Source organism: Heterocephalus glaber, unplaced genomic scaffold (assembly GCF_053883595.1).
Source record: "Heterocephalus glaber isolate CG9 unplaced genomic scaffold, H.glaber_assembly_v1.0 deba00001773, whole genome shotgun sequence".
NCBI classification, from domain to species: domain Eukaryota; kingdom Metazoa; phylum Chordata; class Mammalia; order Rodentia; family Bathyergidae; genus Heterocephalus; species Heterocephalus glaber.
Window position 1 is genome coordinate 5,982,738 of NW_028258463.1, and position 15,284 is coordinate 5,998,021.

Here is a 15,284-nt window from a genome sequence, read left to right on the forward strand (position 1 = left end):
AGTGGACTTTCTGGAGAGGGTGGGAGAAGTTTTTTCTTCATGTTTCTGTTTTGGGCCAAATGCAGTAAGTAGTATGTAGGAATTCTCTTTTTTTTTTTTTTTTTTTTTTTTTTTTGGCCAAATACTAATTCTTCGTTCTCTGCTAGATGCACTTCAGTAACCACATGTCTGTTCATTTTAAGTTATTTTAAAGGTGGCTTTTGTACATTTGCCATACTGTGGAAGTGGATTCCTTCTTGATGACCTGTTGCGCTACTTCAGGTCTGACCTCTTGTAGTCTCTTAACATGAAAGATTGTGTGTGGCTACCAAAAGATCTAGGCCAGCATCTCTGTGGAGGCAAGTTTTCGTTTCTGCCCTAAAGATCATGTGTGTCCTCTGAGAGCCTGAACCCTGTACTGGCCATCAGGGCTGTTGGACTGTCTGGGGGTGTCCTGAAGTGCAGAAGAATGAGACTTCCTGCCCAGTTCTTTTCTGAGACATGGAGTGGAGGTTGTCATACTTTGTGTTGGGGACCCCGCAGCATTTGGATTTGGCTGTGTCCTGCAGGACCTGATGACAGCTTACCTTGCAGGGAAGGAGCGTCGCTCCCAGATAGCTCTCACGAGAGGCCCTGGAGCAGGAAGTGGTGGAGCAGATCTTCCTTGTTTGGGAGGAGCCTGAGGTGGACCTCGCGTCCTGAGTCTGGAAGGTAAATTTGTTGTTACCTGTAAATGCTGGTTCTGCTAGTTCATGCTGTGCCAATCCAGACTTGCAGAGGTGTCCCTCCTGCCAGCACGAGAAGACAGATGACTTGGATGAAGATGGCTGTCAAGCCCTGGGTCATTTAGTCTTCCACACTTACGAGTTTTCGTTTGAAACAAAAGGGCAGATATACCTATGACATCACCTAATTTCAACACGTTGAGCACATACTATGCCATGACTGTGGTGCTCTTTCTTGTTGATGTTTGTGTTTCATTTTTTTTGTAGAGTGAACCATATGGATTGGTTTAAGAGGGCCTAGCAGAACCACAACCTTACAGGCAAGAACAAATGTCACTTTCTGCTACTTTCTCCTATACCAATCCAGACTGTAGGGACCAAAACATAAGATCTCCCACCCACTAGAGTGAACATTACCTTTATTTTTTGAGTATATTGACACTTTGTTTTCTTTAATAAAATGTGGCTGAAAGTTATTTTCTCCAAACAAATGTTACAGTTTTAATAATTTTAAAAAAGTTAATACAACAGATTGTCATACCCAGCTCAAAAGGGAATCTTGTCTACCACATTCAGGTAGCCATGTGCCAACCTAACCTGCAGCTGATCAGCATAACCATGACTCTTTCTTTTTGGATGAAAAAGAAACCCAGTTCACATATTTGGCAGTCAAGCAAAGAGGAGTGAATATCCTACCTCAATTTGATGCATGCATTTAACTGCATCTGTCTGTTCTAATTGCTTCCCCTCACAGGAGCGAATAGTCTCGGTGTTAATGCGTGGTAGCTTAGTCTGTGTCACCTGTCTTCCTTCCAGCCTTTCCTTTTCTGATCATATCTGCTGGCAATAGGGATGGCCCTACAGTCTAGAATGATGTAGGGGGAGAGAGCAGAACCTGAAGGGTCCAGTACTTTAATTTGAAAGGAAAAGCAATCACAATGAATTTTTTCCCCCAGCTCAAGGTGATAGCACAGGTTCCTTCCCAGAATCTCAAATAGCTGGGCCAGGGCGTGTCTCCCAGTACTTGCGGTGTGTTCACTGTTGTCCACTCAAAGCAGCAGTCGTTAATTGACTCTGTCTCTGGTTTTTAGGCTTGTCCTAGTTCAGTATTATTTGACAGTCTCTTCCTTTCCTTCAGAAACTATAAACCATTGAAAGGAGAAGTGTTGAATGTTATTTGAGGCCAGTCCTCCTGTGGGTTAGCATCTGTGAAGTATGAGGGGCCTTCAGTGGGAAACCCAGAGTCCAAATTGATTAGTTCTTTGCTTGTCTTAGAGCTTTGAGGCTATTTTATTTTTTTCCGATTTACTCATATGATCAGGTCTTTTGCAACCTCACTTAATCCTTTTATGTCCAAGGTTCTAAATTATTTTTGAGAAGAGCTAATTATCCAGGGCCATAAAGAGCTTTACAGAATTTATGTAAATTCCTGAGTTCACTCATTTGATTTCATTTACCATTGTATAAACTCTCATGACTTGCCTTGCGGTTTAAGGACTAAAATGCGATAGAAATGGTAATTTGGAAATGTATATTTTGGGAAAATCCCTTCACAATGCTCATTTAGTTGGTTTCTGAGTCTCCATCTTAATCATTTGTTGTAGAAGCCTGTGATCACCAATTCTAACATTGTAAGTTTTCTCTTAGAAGGATTCCTGCACAGGAAATTTTTTAAATGATCAATAATTTAACAATTTACTATCGTGCTCATCTCCAAAAGACTGTTAGCTACACTTTTTTAATTATTCAGTGCTTTTCCCTCATGTATATCCTAATAGACTATATTCTATGAATTCCACTTAAACTGAAAACATGGATGGCCAGGGCCAGGGATGTGGCTCAGTGACACCGCGCCTCCCTGGCAAGCGTGAGGTCCTGAGTTCGATCCCCGGTACCAAAAAAATAAAATATAGATGGCCCAGTTTTATTTCTCCTGTTCATATTGTTGGAAACTACTCTGCTGATTAGAATTATTTTTCTTTCTGCTCTTTGGCCAGATCTTTTAAAATGAAGAGTTAGGTTAAATGAATTCATTCAGTACACACTAAAAATAAATTTCTCAAGGCAGCTTGATCTTGTGAAGTCTGTCAGGTTTGTAATTCAGCTTTTAGAAAGATTGCTCAAGTGTTGTATCAGAACTGTTGGATTTTGATGTCAAAATAGACCTGTTTAATATATGTGAATTCTTTTTTCAGCTTGAGTTTGATCCTAACATTTCTTTTTTTAAATAAAATATTGTGCAATGGGGAAAATAAGTTTCCTACTTTCATTGATAATGATAATGCTTAATTTTAAATGACGTGTTTTAGGCTATATGTTAATAAGACAGTAATTCAGTCATTTTTATATGACAGGCACCAATGGGGACCTGCTGGGGTGACATCTCAGAGCATGTGAGAGTGGAAGTTCCCAACACAGACTGCAGCCTGCCTACCAAGGTCTTCTGGATTGCTGGGATTATAAAGTTAGCAGGTGAGGCATGCACTGTAATGTACTAGAAAATGCCAGTGATACATAAAAACTTTTGTGAAAAGGTATGTTTGTAAATTTTGCAAGTATTAGCAAATAAATGAAATGATACAGAGTAGGAGTTGGAAATTTTTTCCTGTAAAAAAGAAATATTTTCAGTTGTGTAGGGTGTATGGTACACCGTTCGTATCTTTCCCATGGTAACATGCAAGCAGCCCATAGCAGTGCGTAAGTAAATGGGCATGAATATGTTCCAGGTGAATTGTATTTATGGGCACTGAAACATGAATTTCATGTAATTTTTGTATCTTCTGGAGGATTCTTCCTTGTATTTTTTTCAACCATTTATAAATGTAGAAACTATTTTTAGATCCTGGGCTGTTAAAAAAGAAAGAAAATCGGGCAGTGGGCCATAAGTGGTTTGCCAAGCACTGTTATATAGAGAAATACTTCAAAGAAAAACTGAATTACTAAAAAAAGAAATGAAGAACTGGGGATTTAGCTCAGCAGCTCTGTGCTTGCCTCGAAAGCCCGAGGTCCTGAGTCTGAGCCCCAGTATGGGGGCGGGGGGTGAAGTCAACGATACAAAATTAAAGAAATACCGATGATTTAATATATCTTGGGTTCCTTCTCTTCATTTCCATGACCTCCACTATTCCCAGCCCTTGTGACTTTTCTTGCTCACGAAGTAAAAGAATTAGGGCCCTCCTGTGTTACACACTGTGGGCAAGCGTAGAGGTGTAAGACTTGCCGTGAAAGCAGGGTACCGAGCACAAGCACAGCATCCCTGCCTGTTGAGCAGCGCACGTGCACTGCGGTGCTGTGCTACCTAGCAGAGGGGCAGCCCCTCGAGGACAGAGGCCTACTGTGTAGTGCAGGGGTCTCGCTCGTTCTGCTGCCTAATCTCCAGCCTCTGCTGCATAATGCTCTACTGTAGATTGTTATTAGACTTACCTAAAGATAGCCTTTGCCTTTTCTTTTTGTGTTTTTATATTGGGCAGTGCTGGTGATGCTAAGCAGGTGCTCTACCACTGAGCTGCATCTTCAGCCCCTAAAAATAGTAATTCCACTTTTCTGCTCAAGCTGCAGCGTGTCCCTAGCCTATGGCTAATACTGTTCATTGCTCCCCCACGTAAGTGGTCTGTTCTAATGAAACTAGTGTGTGCTTCTCTCTCCCTCTCCTTCCCCTTCCGTCATGCAGTGTTTTTTGTCACCTCAGTGGCTTCCATCAAGAGTGTTCCAAGCTCCACTCTTCGTCATATTACCCAGTCGTATTAACCAGTGTAATCCAACCTTTCGCTGGAAACATTTCCCTGTCTATATGAGTGTACTTTAAATGGTTCTATTATTTTCTACACTGTAATCTAAACAATGTTTTTGTTTCTGTCACAGATGTTGAGTCAGTGCATTTAGATCAGTTAGCCCAATTTAATATCCAAGAATGATTTCTGACTTAACCTCTCTGACCTTACATTTCCGTTTTGTCTAATTTGACCTTATGTGGTCTTTAAGTCCTTGTGCCTTAAAGGAGGTGAGCCTTAAATGTGTTAATCATAAACTAGAGTTCCAGCCTGTAATCCCCCCCGATACTGTCCTCAGGAGGCTGAGGAGGAGGAGTGTAAATCTGAGTCCAGCCTGGGCAGCTTAGTGGGACCCTGTCTCAAGAAGGGCTGGGGTTGTAGCTCAGTGCTAGAGCGCTTGCCTCCTGTATATGAGCTCCTGGATGAATCCCCGGAGTTTAAAATAAGTAAATAAGTAAAAGTTCACCTAGTACTTTACAATCTTAAACATTAGTTCTGTGAATTACTAAATTTTGTCACTTAAGTTTAATGTTATAAATTTTCGTCACAGGTACTGGTGCATAAAAATGCTAGCTGAACTTGCCAGAAATATAAGTGTATTGGGGGCCGGGGATTTAGTGCAGTGGTTCCACTGCCTTCCTCGCAAACCCGAGGACCTGGGTTCGATTCCCGGTACCACAAAAAAAATAAAAAATTAAAAAAAATAAGTGTATTGGTCCTTTCTTATTCATAAAGGCCTTAAAGCCCTGACCTGTTTAGTACAAAGTTTATAATTAAAATCAGAGAGTATACTTAGCATTTTTTTTTCCAGACCACAAGGCTTCCTGTTTGCCCATGATGTAGTTTTTGAGTGACTACACAAACTTTTGTTTTTATTGAACTTTCAACTTAAATTTTCAAATCATATTTCCAAATAAAAGAAAAACTTAGACTTTTTTTTTTAACAGTACTTGAACTTGAATCCAGACCTCATGCCTGAGGCTTGCACTCTACCATGGGCCACATGCCTGGCACTTCTTACTTTTTATTCTTTTTTTTTTTTTTTCTTACTTTTTATTCTGAGACAGGGTCTCACTAAGTTAGGCTGACCTCAAACTTGAAATCCTCCTGCTCTAGCCTTCTGAGTAGGTGGGTTACAGGCACTCATCACATGCTGACTAAATTGGAATTGGGGGTGGAGGCTGTGTCTTGAGACAAGATATAGTCCGGTATAGTCCAGGCTGACGTCAAATTTAAGATCATCCTGCCTCAGCCTCCTGAGTGCTGAGATTAGAGGCATGCACCACCATTCCTGACTTTAAATTAGATTCTGGAAGTAGCCACATCCAGACTATCCAAAGTAACTGCCTATCTAATCAGCTGGATGAGGCAATTTCTTTGAAATATACTTCAACTGGATTTTTGTGACATGACAGGGTTTTATAATTTATTAAAAGCTGTTGTATTTTTTAGAATTATTTGTCGCTACTGGGGATCGAACCCAGGGCCTTTGCACTGAACTACATCCCAGCCATTTTTTGGTGTGCTTTCTTTTTTAATTTTGAGTCAGGTTATCCCTCAATTGCCCAAGCTGGGCTTGAACTTGAAACAATCCTTCCTTGGCTCCCTGGAGTGCAGGGATTATTGGTTTTCATCACCACACCCAGCCGGAGCTGTCTTCTAATAAAGCTATCCCACCTGTTTTCACTGAGGGGGCTTTTTTTCCTGAAACCTGAAGAAGTATGGGTAAAATTGAAATGCATTCAGAGGAGGAAGCCTCGAAAACAGTTGAACTAATTGCGTGGAGCAAGTGGGTCCCAAAGCTTGGTCCAGACGGTAGGGACAGCATCACCCCAGGACTCTTGTCTGTGCACACGGCGCTGGCTTCCATCCCCAGCACTGCAAGCAAAGGGAAACTCGCCAGGTAGCTGCCAAATCTGAGTCTCTGGAATTGGCCCAGCTCTCTTTCTGTTAACAAAGCCAACAACTGCTTCTGTTGCAGATGTGCGCTAAAGCTTGATAACTATTACTAGATGCAGATGCTGTGCTGTTTTTGGAGTTTTCTTACTATGTAGTGATCGCTTTGTTGGTTCCAGGTTACAACGCTCTCTTAAGATATGAAGGATTTGAAAATGACTCTGGTCTGGACTTCTGGTGCAATATATGTGGTTCGGATATCCATCCAGTTGGGTGGTGTGCAGCCAGTGGGAAACCTCTTGTTCCTCCTAGAAGTAAGTGCTTGGTTTATCCTGTGATTGCCAATGTACCTGTTGTAATGCTATTTCACACATAGTCACCTTAAAGTAATAGAGAAATTAAAAGTACCTTTTGTGCCCGCAGGCCATATACTTTTTTTTTTTTTAAAAACAACGGAAGCAGTTCTTCATTCTTCTAAAATGTAACTGATTATTTCTTTTGTTTTAGCTATTCAGCATAAATATACAAACTGGAAAGCTTTTCTAGTAAAAAGACTTACTGGTGCCAAAACACTTCCTCCTGACTTCTCACAAAAGGTAAAAAGGGGATCTTAACACGGGACTGAAAGAGTAACTTAGAAGATACTTAGAGTTATTTCAATTTCATGAACTGGATGATCTATGTTAAATATTAAGTGTCATTGGTATCTTTAGCACTCAGTATTAAAATTGCTTATCATACCGCTTTGGTCGTGTGTTCTGAATAGGTTTTGTCTGCTTCTGTTTCAGGTTTCAGAGAGTATGCAGTATCCTTTCAAGCCTTGCATGAGAGTAGAAGTGGTTGACAAGAGACATCTGTGTCGAACACGAGTAGCAGTGGTGGAAAGTGTCATCGGAGGGAGATTGAGACTGGTGTATGAAGAGAGCGAAGACAGGACAGACGACTTCTGGTGCCATATGCATAGCCCCTTAATCCACCACATTGGCTGGTCTCGAAGCATAGGCCATCGATTCAAAAGATCTGGTAAGTACCTGTCAAAAGAACTCCTGGGCGAAGGAGCACAGAGGCCGAATTACACTACTTGTTTATTTTTCTTTGCAAGACAGCATGGACCAAATACAGCATCCTAGGACTAGGAATGTAGCTCACTGTAGACCATTTGCCTAGCACGTGCAAGACCCTGGTTTTGACCCCCTACTCCGAGCACTTTGGGGCAAAAACAGCATCCTAGTTGTTTGGGCTGCTTATTCTACCTTAATTAATGAAGGGTTCACACCATCTTAGTGTCCTAGCTAATTGCTTTGTATTCCTTCCACTTACTCTCAATTAAAAAATAATACACTTTGCTCCACAGAGCCTTGGGTTCAGTCCCCAGTGCCACAAAAATAATACATGTGTAATGATTATTATATCGTACTTTTTTTGTTGTTGTTGGTACCAGGGATCGAACTCGGGTCCTTGCGCTTGTGAGGCAGGCGCTGGAACCACTGAGCTAAATCTCTGGCCCTATTATAACATACTTTTGATCACAATTATTTTCTTCCTCTTTCTTATCCAGCCCATTTGAAAGATGTCAAGATAGTCTTTCTCTTTCAATTCAGTTTTAATCAAAGTGGCAAGATTAATTGTGGGTTCCAGACACATCTAAACACGTGTCTGAAGTTGTAATTCCCTGGTTACATGAGTATCAGCATTCTGCTTGGCTGAACTGTGTCTAGCATATGCATGTGTATCCCAAGGAAAGAAATGACTGTTAAAGCACACGATTCACCAGGGCTGGAAGGCATGTCCTTGGCCATAGAGTGTTGCATGCCTCTGCCTCGTGAGTGTGTAACCTTCAACGAGACGTGGTTTTTGGTCTTCTCACAAATGCTGACAGATTAGTATGTAACTTTTCCTTGTAGATATTACAAAGAAACAGGATGGACATTTTGATACACCACCACATTTATTTGCTAAGGTAAGAAGTTTTTATAAGAACCTTCATTTGTAAGTTAGGTTTGAAAGAAGGTTGTGGGTTGTTTTCTAAAATTACAGAAATGGCAGTTACATATGTACTTTTACTAGGCCTTATAATTTATAGGTGTCACAGATCTCTGTTATAATTATTTGTAAATTCTGTTTGTCTGGACTCTCTTTATTTCCTAATGGAAATTTGAGTTATAGTATTAGGTAGGAGAAGGCATCTGATAAACCATTTCAAATTGGTGATATTTTCATTATTAAGATGACAATGCTTATAACAGCATATGTGCTTTCATATAATTTTCTAGGTAAAAGAAGTAGACCAGAGTGGAGAATGGTTCAAGGAAAGAATGAAATTGGAGGCTATAGACCCATTAAATCTTTCCACAATATGTGTCGCGACCATTAGAAAGGTAAGATGATAGGTTTTTTGTTTTTTTTTTTAAGATACTACGTTTTAAGCTGGGCATGGTGGTGCAGCCCTGTAATCACAGCATTCAGGAGGCTGAGGCAGAAGGACTCCTGTCTCAAAAACCAAAACAAAAAATAGATTTTAAAATACAGAAATAGGGCCGGGGATTTAGCTAGGTGGTTCTGCCGGCTGCCTCGCAAGCGCGGCTGCCTCGCAAGCGCAAGGTCCCTAGTTCGATCCCCGGTACCAAAAACAAACCATGACAAAAGAAATAAAATACAGAAATAACAATTATAGGAACTGGTTTCAAGCTGATAGAAGAAAGAGGTCCCATCATATTCCATTTGAAATTTCAAAATGAATTTGAATTCTATTGTCAGATCTTTGTGTGCGTGCTTGTCTTTGTTGAGACAGGGTCTTGCTAGGTAGTTTAGGCTGGCCTTGAACTCACTGTGTAGCCCAGTTTGACCTTGAACTCCCAAATACTCTTGCCTCAGCCTCCCAAGTGCTGGGATTACAGGCAGAAACTACCACACCCACCTTCAGATCTTGTTTTTTTATTGCTTGTTGTCAGAATAGTCATCTTGAGTCTATTCCCCGTACTTACAGAAGTATATCCTAAATTAGAGAAAGAATGTTGATTTAAGTTCCTTACTGGTCTGAACAATACCACAGAATTGTAACAAGACCAAGTTTATCCTCACTTTTCTGTGTTTGCTTTTTATGAATTTTCTTCTTCTTGGTAGTACTTTGTCTTCTCTCTTTTCCCTCTCATATAACTGTTCTTATGAAAGCATCTAGAAGAGGACTTCTCAATTCCCTGTAAGAATCAAGATCTCCTGGCTAACTTAAAAACATAGAGGTGAAGCCACGCATGGTGGCACACTCCTGTAATCCCAGCAGTTGGGAGGCTGAGGCAGGAGGGTCTCCCAGAGTGGGAAGCCAGCCTGGGCTACACAGTGAGTTCAAGGCCACCCTGAACTACATATCGAGATCCTGTCTCAAAAAAACAACAAGAAAGGGAAGAAGGGAAAGGAAAAATTATGAGAAAAGAAAAAAATGGAAACAAAATCTATGTAAATAGGGAAGGGTGGAGGGGGTAAAGGGTGCATGGGGAATGGGGGAAAAAATAAGAACCGAGATACATCACGTACAGGTACAAGCACCCAAGGATAAATGTAAACGTATTGTATACCTAAAATGTACCAATAAAAGAATAAATTTAAAAAACAACAATAACAAAAAGAAAAAATTTAAAAGATCACAAGGTCAGATGAAGGCTCCCAAGAGGGTTGGAGCCGGGGTGAGGGACGGAGCTGAGCAGGAGAGGAGAGCACTTGCCAGCATGCATAGGCCCCGGGCTGTGTGACCCGGCACAGAAAGTACAGGGAATAATAGGGGCGCGGATGTGAGGAAGGTCCGGGAGAGAATGTGAGAGAGTAGAGTTGTTAACAGTCATCAGATCCCGCAAGGAGGGGAAGTTTGGGGGCTCTGTGTACAGGAAGGCCCACTGGGTCAGGACACTGGTGAGTATGGCGGGCTGGGTAGGCACAGAAGCGGCTGGCAAGGAGTCCCGTGGTCCCTGGGCGCGGCACATGCAGAGTTCATTGAGCGGTACTTGTGCCTTCTCTGTACGTTTGGATCTTTCTTTGTGCTTTTCCTGTGCTGAGGATAAAATATGTTTAATGTTAATGGAGATTGGGGACCAGAGAGTGACTTCTTTGGAACAAGGTCTTGGTGGTAATAGAGAAGATGGAGAAGTTTGTCTTGTTAAAAATGCGGGGGGGGGGGGGGCAGGGATTTAGCTCAGTGGTTTTGCCCCCTGCTGCGCAAGCGCAAGGACCCAAGTTCGATCCCTGGTACCAAAAAAAAAAAATGCAGAGGGGAGGTAGCCGGGCATGATGCCACCTACCTGCAGTCTCAGCACTGGGAAACTAGGGGGGCTGAGGCAAGAGGATCTCAGTGAGTTTGAGGCCAGCCCGGACTACAAAGTAAAACTCTGTCTGAAAAAAACAAGACAGGTGAGGCAAGCTACTTGTTACAACATGAGTCATGCATAGAAAAATGGAGTACAGGGTCCCTTCTGTGGGCTAGAGCATAAGAAAGCTCAAGCTGGAGCTTGAAGAAAGTGGAGAATGTTTGGAAAATTCCTGTATGTGATAAATGAAGAGAAAGGAAGAAGCTGGACCCGGTGGCTCAGACCTGTGTAATACCAGTACCCCAGAAGGCTGAGGCAGGAGGATTGAAGTTTGGCCCAGCCTGGGCAACTTAGCAAGACCCTGTCTCAAAACAAAAAATGAGCTGGGCTTGGAGCTCAGTGCTAAGGCCCTGCTTTCGGTCCTCAGCACCACCGGGGGGGAAACCCTTGATAGTAGCCTGTTAACCTATAAAAGAACAGCAGCTTCAGGGTGGGGGATTTAGCTCAGCAGTTCCGCCTCCTGCCTTGCAAGCGGAAGGACCAGAGTTTGATCCCCAGTACCAAAAAAAAAAAGAATATCAGCTTCATAATACAAGGATACACTGTAGTTCACATAGATTTTTTATTGTAACTTCTATTACTTAACATGACTGAGTAAAAAGCTTTTTTATTCTGAGGAGATCTTTGGCAATGGTGTCTAATCCTCGCACTCGGGATTCTCTTCCTTTCAAAGGTGCTGGCTGATGGATACCTGATGATCGGGATCGATGGCTCGGAAGCAGCAGACGGATCTGACTGGTTCTGTTACCACGCAACCTCCCCTTCCATTTTCCCCGTTGGTTTCTGTGAAATTAACATGATCGAACTTACCCCGCCCAGAGGTAGCGCATCCAGTGACCAACGCAAACCTTTGCTTTGCACGCGCTGGCTGCTTGCTTTGGGCACGGTGCTCGGTTTCCTTGCCATGTAGGTGGACTGTGGCAGGCGTGAGTGAGTGAGTGTGTGTGTGGGGGGGGGTAAACACATGGGTTCACACAGAGCTGAGGTTTGCACTAAAGCATTAGTTTAGTTCTGATACATTAGGTGAGCTTTCCTTTGAGCATCTGCACACATTACAGTGTGGATCCCTGTTCTGGAGATCTCCACATGCTGAGGCACATGGGAGCATTTTTTAAATGGATACTTAGCCTTTGAAGAAATGAGGTTTTCCTCTGTACCACGCGGTGGTTTAAAAAGATGAATGTCTTTAAGAACTCACGATTTATCCGGGCATGGTGGTGCATGCCTGAAATCCCAGCACTTTGGAACCTGAGCCAGGAAGATTCCCCTCTAGTTTGAGGCCACCCTGGGCTATATAGTGAGTTCAAGGACAGAATGAACTACACAGTGACACCCAGTAAAAAAAAAAACAAAATAGAGGGCTGGGGATTTAGTTCAGTGGTTCCGCCGCCTGCCTCGCAAGCCAAGTGCAGTGTCCCGAGTTTGATCCCTGGTACCAAAACACAACAACAAAAAAACCTTGGGTCAGGATGTAGCTCAGCGCCGTGACGCCTGCCTGGCAAGCGTGAGGCCCTGAGATCGATTCCCAGTACCAGAAAAAAGAATTCTCATGACTTAACTAGTGATTTTTTTGGTTTTGTTTTGTTTTTTTGGTACCAGGGATCGAACTCAGGACCTTGCACTTGCGAGGCAGGCAGTGGAACCACTGAGCTAAATCTCCGGCCCTAACTAGTGATTTTTTTAATTTCAGTATCTGACCCTTGAGGGGTTTTTTTTGTAAGATGAGGAGGAAAGTAAAAACAAAGGTTAATAAAAATATTTGCTCAGCTACTTTTCTTTCTTTGAAAAAAAGGAAAATATCTCTATAGAGTACCAGACTATTCCAAAGCTTAGGACTGAAAGAACAAAAATCTGAGGTTTCTGTGTAGCTCATGATAGTGCAGCCCCTGCCCCGCAAAAAAAAAAAACAAAGCAGGAGTCTCTCCTTCCTGTGGCTCTTGCACTAGGTAAGTAGGACACTCTCGTGTCCTAAAGGGAGGACGCCTGCACTGCAGGGAGGGCTGGCTCACTGCGCACCCAGCGTTAGGGCGTGACTTAGAGGTCCGTCCTAGCACCTGAGGCCCAAGATCTCGTGTGTTGAGTTTCTTTACCTGCATGTTAATACTGGCCAATTTTGAATGAACTGCTCCTTAAACCAGTTGTGTTTTTCAGGTTACACAAAACTTCCTTTTAAATGGTTTGACTACCTCAGGGAATCTGGCTCCATTGCAGCACCAGTAAAACTGTTTAATAAGGTAAATTTACCTGGCAGCCTCGTAATGACAACAGTCAGTCCTTGTCGATGAAGATGCCTTTGCTGTATTAGAATTTCTTAGTGAAGATGAGTATGAATGCTTCCTTAGGATGATAAACTATGAATATCTACTTGGGGAAAGAAGCTTCTTTCTAAAGTGTTTCATTTTTAATCTGAGTGAAGTAGAAATGAATACCCTTCCTAACTAGCTCTTAAAGACTTCACCCCCATGATTTGTGCACATAAAGAATTCCTGTAGTTTTGGTGTCTGTAGTCTTGCCTGTCCTCTGTTCTGCACACTACTGATCCTTCCCTGTTTTGTGTCAGGATGTTCCAAATCACGGATTTCGTGTAGGAATGAAATTAGAAGCAGTAGACCTCATGGAGCCACGTTTAATATGTGTAGCCACGGTAACGCGAATTATTCATCGTCTCTTGAGGATCCATTTTGATGGATGGGAAGAAGAGTATGATCAGTGGGTAGACTGTGAGTCCCCTGACCTCTATCCTGTCGGGTGGTGTCAGTTAACTGGATACCAGCTGCAGCCTCCAGCATCACAGTGTAAGTTGGTGCACAGAAAAGGTGTCCTTTTGTAAAAATCTGCAATTCTAGCTGGCTGTGGTGGTGCACACTTGTAATCCTAGCACTTAGGAGGCTGAGGCAGGAGGATCACTGTGAGCTTAAGGCCAGCCTGGGCTACGTAGTGAGTTCAGGGCCAGCCTGAACTACGTAGCAAGACCCGGTCTTAGAAAACAAATCAGCAGTTCTCCAGAGGCCTGATCTCACACAAATCATCTTATGAGCTCACCAGACAAGAAGATACCTGTGTCTGGTTCCAGGTAAGATGTAAGGAATCAGGATCAGACCGTGTGTACCATGGCTATGTGAACTCACTGGTCAGTTACAGAGTGACTTGTAGAAATAAGTCACCCCAAATTCCGCTGTTCTAGTGAGTTTAAAAGTATAGTTTATAAGCCCCCCCGCCAAAAAAAAGTACCAAATACTCATTTTGTGTGCATAAGGCCCTGGGTTCAGTCCTGAGCACCACAAAGATAAAAGTTACAGATTAAAGTTGTATCGGTGTACTGTATAGTGAGTGCCATTGAACAGTAGAATTTGTGTGATGTAATGGTCGTAGTTTTGCAAGAACAAATAGGCCCTTATTTTCAGAGTATCACATACTTTCATGAGCATAGTGGCCTTCACAAAGATAGTTCATCTGAGTTATAGCTAGAATTCTAAGGAATTGCCTGGTGCCAATTTTTCCCTTTTGTTTTTTCAGCATCAAGAGAAAGCCAATCAGCTTCATCAAAGCAGAAGAAAAAGGCTAAGTCCCAGCAATACAAAGGACATAAGAAAAGTGGGTCACCATGTGGTGTTTACATACATTTTCTCATTGTTAACCAGCTGGGGCCATGCTTTTCTTGTACAGAAAGTTACGGCCCTCGTGAGAACTGATGATTGTGCAGTATGTATTATGCTTAAAGGTGCAGTATGCTGTAAAAGGCAAAGCTTCCCAGTAGCAAGAAACACTTACCTGACCAGAGAAATGAATACCATGGTATTCAAAGCATACGTGGTCAAGAAGACAGCCTAAGAATGATTCTTCAAATAATCCGTAAACCTGTTAAAAGCTAACCTTTTTAAACTTTTTTTTAAAAGACATTTGATGATTATAATAGACCTGGATCCTAATAAATCCATCTTTCTTCCAAAGTACAACTTTTCTATAACAATGGTTGGAAGAAATCCAAGTTGATGGCTAACAAAGCAGATTTTTCTAAATGTGCTTTCTATGACATACTTTACCTTACCCTAAATTTTTTTTTTTTTGGTACCAGGGATCAAACTGCGCTTGTGCAGCAGGCAGCGAAACCACTGAGCTAAATCCCCGGCCCCAACTTATCCTAAATTCTTGTTGGCATTAATAGCCACAGTGTTATATGAAAAACACTGATAATTACATTTATTTTTAAATCTTTTTTTTTTTTTCTGATACCATAGCAAGCCACAGATTTTTCTCTCTGTCATAGAATATTTCACTTTAAGATGTTTATTTTTATTCAAAGATTTTTTTTTTTTTATAAGTGAAAAGTACCTGAGGATTAATACTGACAGACTTTTCTAGCCAATTTGCCATGGGGTTGCTTTGTTTTTTGTTTTTTGAGACAAGGTCCCGCTATGTAGCCCAGGCTGGCTTCTAACTCGAAGTGACCCTCCTGCCTCAGCCTCCTGAGTGCTGGGATCTCAGGCCTGCGCCACTACGCCCTGCAGTTTGCTGTGTTTTTAAATAAGTGCTGATCTGTCTTGTTAACCAAGAGACTA

At 42.1% G+C, this 15,284-nt stretch overlaps 1 protein-coding gene across 16 annotated transcripts in view; it reads left to right on the forward strand.

The window, feature by feature from the left end:
• Positions 1–15,284, forward strand: part of Mbtd1 (mbt domain containing 1) — a 65,980-nt gene that overhangs the window by 38,446 nt on the left and 12,250 nt on the right. For all 16 annotated transcript variants that reach the window (XM_013077659.3, XM_021240115.2, XM_021240118.2 and 13 more), the window contains 10 exons: positions 3,059–3,176; positions 6,550–6,684; positions 6,878–6,966; positions 7,159–7,393; positions 8,275–8,330; positions 8,644–8,748; positions 11,399–11,546; positions 12,877–12,959; positions 13,286–13,520; positions 14,242–14,319. In XM_013077659.3, coding sequence (XP_012933113.1) covers positions 3,059–3,176; positions 6,550–6,684; positions 6,878–6,966; positions 7,159–7,393; positions 8,275–8,330; positions 8,644–8,748; positions 11,399–11,546; positions 12,877–12,959; positions 13,286–13,520; positions 14,242–14,319 — 1,282 coding nt within the window. The remainder of the gene's footprint in view (positions 1–3,058; positions 3,177–6,549; positions 6,685–6,877; positions 6,967–7,158; positions 7,394–8,274; positions 8,331–8,643; positions 8,749–11,398; positions 11,547–12,876; positions 12,960–13,285; positions 13,521–14,241; positions 14,320–15,284) is intronic.